The following is a 7616-nucleotide window of genomic DNA, read 5'->3' on the forward strand; positions in this document are numbered from 1 at the left end:
TTATAATCATGGCAGAAGGAGAAGGGGAAGCAGGCATGCCCTACATGGCTGGAGCAGGAGGAAAAACTAAACCAATCTACTGACCTACAGAAACTGTGAGACATTAATTATTTGTAGTTTTAAGCCACTCCATTTCAGAGCTTGTTATTTGGCAAAATAATAATAATAATAATAATTAAAAGAGATGTTTGGTGCCAAGAGTAGGGTGCTGCACAAAACCTAACATGTGAAATGACTTTAAAACCAGCAGAGGGCTGAAGCTGGAAGGAATTTGGAAAGAGTATTAATGAAAGTCTAAGATGCTGGAACACACCATTATCAGAAACCTAACCATCTTTATGAAGGTTGCCTGTGAGAGCTTAAGGGAAAGTAAAGAAAAATTTATTAGGAACTGGAGGAAAGGGATCCCTTGTTATTTAGTGCAATGATGTGGAGAGTAGAAAACATATTCACAATTTGGATTGTGAATATACCAAAGGATATTTCCAAAAAGAATGTTGATGGTGCTTCCTGGATTTTTTTTGGGGGAAAGGGGGGTGCTGTTTATAGCAAAATGTGAGAAGAGAAAGTTAAGGGACAGACCTGAGCTTAAACAAAATGGAGATATAATTTGCTGCTTTCAAAATCCCCAGTGTCTCCAGATGGAAAATAATGCTAAACTTAAGAAAGGGCATCTAAGCAAAGATCAAATCCAGAATCTTTCCAGGAAAATATGGTATAAAGATGAAGCCAGTGATGCAATTATAAAATCCATTATCAAGGCCTAAAAAGAAGTGGAGAAGCACCTCAAAAAAACAATATTCCATCTAAGAGGATTATGGGTGTTGTCCCTAAGCAGTCTCAGGAGATGCCCAAAGCCAAATGAGCTTATCTAAGAGAGCTGTGTATATGCCTTTTGTCTAACGGAGTAAATTCCCATGTCAGTCCATTTTGCACTGCCATAACAGAAAAACTGAGACTGGGTAATTTATAAAAAACAAAAATTTATTTTTTCACAGTTCTGGAGGCTGCAAAGTTCAAGACCAAGATGCCAGAACCTAGTGAGGGCTTTCTTGCTATGTCTTCACATGGCAGAAGACAGAAGGGCAAGATAAAACCAACTCTGTATATCAAGCCCCTTATAAGGGCACCTACTCCCATTCATGAAGGAGGAGCCCTCATGGTCTAATCACATTACAAAGGCTCCATCTCTTAATACCGTTATATTGGCAACATCTGGTTTTGGAGGGGACATACTCAATCCACAGCACCCAATAAAATTTTTAGAGCACAGGGTATTTTGTAGATAGATAGAGAGATAGAAAGACAGATAGAAAGACAGTTCACCAACATGCCATGGACCAATCAGAGCCAACTTAAGGCCCTTCAAATGACACGACATGGATAATTCTGACCTGGACTGCCCATTCATTTTAAACAATGGTGACAAAAGGCCTTGTGCCTTTTTTGGTTATAGCCATAGGAAACATTGTGTGTTACTACATGATAATACATTGTTAAATGTCAACAGTAGTGACACAAATGGATTGTGGATGCATTATGTTGACTTTGTTTTAACAGACTCTTTTTAGACACCTACTAAAAAGAAAACACAGTGCTATGTATTTTAGGAGAAATAGATAAATAAAATCTTTTAAAGTCCCAAACATTCAGATGTCCACCCTCTAAGGAGTGGAGGGGAATAGATACACATATATAAGTAATGTTAATATACACCAGAATAATCTCATTGTTCAGTTCCCACCTATGAGTGAGAACATGCGGTGTTTGGTTTTGTGTTCTTGTGATAGTTTGCTAAGAATGATGGTTTCCAGCTGCATCCATGTCCCTACAAAGGACGCAAACTCATCCTTTTTTATGGCTGCATAGTATTCCATGGTGTATATGTGCCACATTTTCTTCATCCAGTCTGTCACTGATGGACATTTGGGTTGATTCCAAGTCTTTGCTATTGTGAATAGTGCTGCAATAAACATACGTGTGCACATGAGATCACTTGGACTCAGGAAGGGGAACATCACACACCGGGGCCTATCATGGGGAGGGGGGAGGAGGGAGGGATTGCATTGGGAGTTATACCTGATGTAAATGACGAGTTGATGGGTGCTGACGAGTTGATGGTTGCAGCACACCAACATGGCACAAGTATACATATGTAACAAACCTGCACGTTATGCACATGTACCCTAGAACTCAAAGTATAATAATAAAAAAAATAAAATAAAATAAAATAAATAAAAAATAAAAATATATATACACCAGAATATGAGATATGCTGCCATAGTATATAAAGATATTGATGCCAATTAGCAAGCATCCAGGCAGTCTTAATTAAATGTAGAAACAAGGCCTTCTACCTTAAAACCCCTGACCCTCCCCTTATCTGACACTCTACTCTGGTCAACACAAACTTCATTTTTTTCCTTAAACAGGTTCCAGATAATAGGCCCGTTTCCTCTTTTAAGTGTTTTTGTTGTTGTTGTTGCTGTTGTTGAGAAATCGTTCAGACCTACACAAAGGTACAGGAATACTACATCTGTGAACCCACCACCCAACTTCAGAAACATATTACAAATAGAGGTGAAGTCCACCTTGTACCTCTCCCCAATTAAACTGTCCCTTTTTCTCCACAAGATCTAATCACTCTTAAGGTGCTTATCATTCTCATATATACATATCTGCATGTTACATGTGTATGCATCACTGACATGTATGCCTTTTACTGTAAATGCACATAACCACAGTCATTACAGTGAATGTTTTACATGTTTTTAGACTTCATATGCATGGTATAATGCTTATATCCTTCTGGAACTGGTTTTTTTTTTTCCTCTTACCCACTTTTCACTGCCACCACCCAATCTTTGCTTCTTGTTTTAAGTTGAATTGGGTCCTTCAAAGAGACATGTTGAAGTCCTAATCCCAAGAACCTGTGAATGTGACCTTATTTGAAAATATCATATTTGCAGATGTAATCAATTTAAGATGAGGTCATACTGGATTAGGTGGGCCATTAATCCATGACTGGTGTCCTTAAAAAGAAGATACACAAAGACAGAGACACAGGTGAAAACACAGTGTCTGTGAAGACGGAAGAAGAGATTAGAGTCACGTATTTGCAAGCCAAAAGATACTAAAAATTGATGGCAGAAGCTAGGAGAGAGGCATGGAATAGATTCTCCATCACAGCCTCCAGAAGGAACTAACCCTGCTATCACCTTGACTTCAAACTTCTAAACTACAGAACTGAGGCAACAAATTTCTGTTGTTTTAAGCCACTCTGTTTGTGGCAATTCATTATGGTAGCCCTAGGAAACAAACACATTCCTCCAGGCACTCTTTGTGTCTCAGGCCCCTGAGAATTTTAGTCTCTTTCCCAGTCCATACTTTACTGTGCTGTTCAGTTTACCTGCAACCATACCAAGTTAGAGAATTAAGGCTGGTCCTACTGTAGGTGAAGTTTGTTTTTCTCCATTGCTCTAAACCAGTGGCTCTCAAACTTCAGTGTGTTCGGGAGCACCTGAAGACATGGAAGACTTGTAAAACCCTGATTGCCGGTCTACCTTCAGAATCTCTGATTCAGTAGGTCTGGAGTAGGGTCTGAAAATTTGCATTTCTAACAACTTTTCAGCTGATGCTGCCACTCAATAGCAGCCCACTAGTACCATGTGGTCTCCAGACAGGCTGGGTCATTCATCTGATTCTTTCAATAAAAGTCAGTAGAGACTAGACCTCTACCTCTGTCATTACACAAATTGTTTATAGCTTTATATTTTATTTTGGGCTGCAATAACAGAATTTTTAAAAGGCTTCCCAAATAGTTGAAAGACTTATCTTAATGATAATATGCTAAACCAAAACAAAAAGATACAAAGATAAATTTCAGTCAGTATTATTTTTGTAAAAAATAATCTGCAAAGTACTCATTTCAAACAAGCTTTTATTTTTTAACATGAACAAATGCTGTCAAACATATACATAAAATGTAAGAGTAAAATCAGATATCAGTTGACATCATTTTTGTGTAATGAACTTTAACAAAACCAGTTGTTTGAGCTACTGAAAACTAGAACATCCATGAAGAGGAAATTAATTTCTTATTTCTCCATCTATTTCTTTCTCCGCCTCCAAGCTATAAGATGAAATAAGAAACAATTAACATTTGTACAACATTAACATGCACTAATAACGTTCTAAATCTATGAGTCAACCGTGTGTACATCTGCTGTCTCAATAAGCAGAAAATAAAACATTTTCCTCTTGTAACACAGACCCTTGGATGTTAGGATGCTCATACATTCAATGGTTTCAATGATCAGATCATATTAACCTTACTGCCCTCTTGTCCACAACTAGCAATGCTTGTTCCTTTCTTGAGAGGTCACTTTATGAATTCCATAAATCTTTCCACCTTAAAAGTCTGTTCTCTTTACACAAACCATATATATTCCAGACCCTCAGTTTCCATATGAGAATGAGGCTGTTATCAGACATCCACAGATAAGAAAATTCAGAAAGAGAGTGAAAGGCAATAAAGAAAATATATGCTAAGACTTAATTACCAATTCAGTGATAAATGATAACTAATTTCTGTTCTTTTGAATGTCATATGAAATAAAAAGATATAAACAGAACTAATATTTATGTAGTAACCACAAAGTGTGGTCTCACTTGAAATCCTTAACTTTTTACTACTTTGTAAATACAGTAGTCAACCTTCTCAAAGACATTATCAGTACAAGAGACTACATTTCTGTGGTCGAGCGATTAAGGTCAAACTAGTGCATGGCCCAGCCACTTTGCTGCTCCTTCTTCTCGTGACCTTTCTGTAAACAAATATCGATCTCCACTACTGGGTCTAATAGATTTCCCATCTGTAGCAATCTTAGAGCTACAAGATAAAGGACTTGTAGCTATGAATGAAATACATTTCCGAACATATTGCCTTCTATTTATCCAATATGAAAATACATTATTAGCATTAAACTTTTTAAAATTTTACCAATATTTTGCTTACTTAGCTTACAGAGAAAAATTAAAAACATAACGCTGCTAGTAAAAGGTGTATGTCAGAAGTGGTTAGTTAATACTCAAGACTATACATGAATACCTGGATTTTTTGAAGGTGCTGTCCTCTGCTGAGTCCGGATCCTTTTCTAGTCCTTCTTCCAGTTCTTCATTTTCATCCTCTTCTCTCTCCTTCTTGCCTCCAGCTTCTTGAGCCTCTTCATCAGAATTTTCATACTTATATTCAGTAGCTTCTTTAGAGAAGAACAATAAAGACATTGGGAGACTTTCTCCAAAAAAGTACTCCAGTTTATACTCAGTAGCCGTATCCCATACTCTATGCTCAGCAGAACCTGGGGAATAGAAATATGTCGGGGAAAAAGAATAGCTGAGAATGTTCCTACTGGTAAGTACAACACTTCCATGACCCTCACATTTTTGCTTCTTGATATTTTTCACCATAATATTTTTCCCCTCTTTCCAACAGATCTCATAACCTGTGCTGCTGATTATTCCTAGCCCTTGGGAGAAGAGATCGGAATCATCTAGGTCTGATAATATTTGGTATGTTTTTGTCAGAACTTCACTGAAAAATATTTCTTTAATTTAACTTTTGTGGTGAAGCTCACTGGTTTCTCAACCCCTGAAAGATTTATTTTCATGTCTTTCAAGTGCTCTAGTACAAGTTCATCATTTTCTGGGATCATCCTACCAAAAATCCTTACATTTTTAAAAGCTGTCAACCTAAAGTGAGGTATGCCATCTATTTGCCCTTTGTTTTCATGCTCTTTCCATTTCCTCCCAAGGTCCTCCCTTCCTGACCACCTACTTCCCACTGACGTTCACTTTCTATGGGCTCATACGTTACACTGATAATCTCAGATATTTTATCAAACAGAGGTTGGTAAAAGGAAGCACATTTTCTTTTTCAAGACTGTAAAGACCTTTATAGACTTGAGCTTCTAGTTGTGCATATGCTGCCTGAAGTTTCCTGACAGCATTGACCCGCTGCTGAACAACGGCAGGTAGGCTCTGAGCAACTAAGCCAGCTGTGCCAACAGAAGTTGCAAGGGTCCCCCAGGACTTTGCTGCCACTCTCAGGTCTCAGCCCCCTACGCTGCACAGACCCCAGTCTCCCAGGACTTGGAGGCATCAGCCAGCACCTCATTCTCCCAGACCTCCACCTCCCCTCTGCTTCCTCTGCCTGCAGGAATGAGGCGACCCCTGCAGCTTCCTCTGGATCCCGGGGCAAGGCTCCTTCTGCCGGATACACGCCATTCTAGACCTCCGCTCCCACTTCTGGGTCCTCCCACTCCCGGGTGCTCCCACCCCAGGATGCTCCTGTTCCCAGGTCCTCCTGCTCCCGGGTCCTCCTGCTCCTAGATCCTCCCACTCCTGGATCCTCCCACTCCCCTGGCGCAAGTGTCTCTCCCGGGTCCTCATGTTCCTGGAAACAACACGCAGTCTGCATGGGGCCAGACCAGGATATGGTCTTTATAGTAATAATAAATACAATATAGAAAGAAATGGACCAGATCCTGGAATAGGGACTAAAACATCATCATGGGAACTCACAGGCGCCACAAGCAATTTCTGTATCCTCTTTGCTGTCCTTTTCCTTCTCCTCCTTGTCCTCATCCTCAGCCTCCTCCTCGTCCTCCTCTTTGTCTTCATCCTGTTCCTCTTCTTCATAGTCCTCCTCCTCTCCTTCTTCTTCCTTCTCTTCTTCACCCTCCTCCTCCTCAAATTCCTCCTCCTCCGTTTCCTCCTCAAATTCTTCTTCCACCTCATCCTCCTCCTCTCCTAGCTCCTCCTCCTCTCCCAGCTCCTCCTCCTCTTCTACAAGCTGAAAAAACCAGTTATCAATGGGGTCCCAGGCCTCATCTTCCTCCTCCTCCAAAACGGCATCTACTGCCTCCTGGAAATCCTCAGCGGCCACCTCTGCCTCGACTTCAGCCACCCATTCTTCAGGCACCAAGGCACTCCCAATGAATCCAGGGTCCAGGGCTGCCCCGTCACAAGCTCCACTCTGGCTATGTTGAGCCAGGTCTCGCTTCTCAGAGGCAGACATGGCAGGAGGGACTCACCAGTCAGGACCTCAACTAGAGCAGCAAATGGGGCTTCAGCAACAAAGGTAGCAAAGATGGCGGCCACCCAGATCACTGCCGCTGAGGAGAGGGAGTCAGCTGGCAGTCGGGCCTGCTGCAAAGTGGTGGGGGTGGCAGAGAAGGCAGCCAAACAGGAGACAGCTGTCTGTGACAGTGGCTGTGAAGGCCCCGGTACAGGAACGCGGGGCAAAGTGGGACCCACCAAGGCAGCCACTAAAATGGCCACGGACAAGGTCAGCCACAGGGTCAGAGCCTGGATGGGTCAACAAATGGCAACTTCCGTTCTTACAAACTGTAAACTCATTTGCTGAGAAGTGACGATGGAGATGCTCTGTGTCCAATGAGTGAGCAAGGTCCTCAGCTCTCCTTGAGGCCTTCGGATGCTGGGCTTCCCACCCCTGCCGCCGCCCACTGAGCTCACACAAGTGTGGTCCTTTTAATTCTACCATTGCCAGCAAACTATAGTGTTCTGATATGCTGGGCCTCCTGGGGCATGTGACT

General features: G+C 41.3%; 1 protein-coding gene across 1 annotated transcript; it reads right to left on the minus strand.

Moving 5' to 3' along the window:
- Nucleotides 1–3922: 3922 nt before the first annotated feature.
- On the minus strand, nucleotides 3923–7341 carry LOC114674883 (uncharacterized). Its single transcript, XM_077988471.1, has 3 exons — nucleotides 6583–7341; nucleotides 5111–5360; nucleotides 3923–4132 (listed from the first exon to the last, which is right to left on the minus strand). Exons 1-3 carry the CDS (start codon nucleotides 7076–7078, stop codon nucleotides 4090–4092), a joined length of 789 nt encoding a protein of 262 aa, XP_077844597.1. The 5' UTR covers nucleotides 7079–7341; the 3' UTR covers nucleotides 3923–4089.
- Between the last annotated feature and the right edge of the window lie 275 nt (nucleotides 7342–7616).

This window comes from Macaca mulatta, chromosome X (assembly GCF_049350105.2).
Source record: "Macaca mulatta isolate MMU2019108-1 chromosome X, T2T-MMU8v2.0, whole genome shotgun sequence".
NCBI lineage: Eukaryota > Metazoa > Chordata > Mammalia > Primates > Cercopithecidae > Macaca > Macaca mulatta.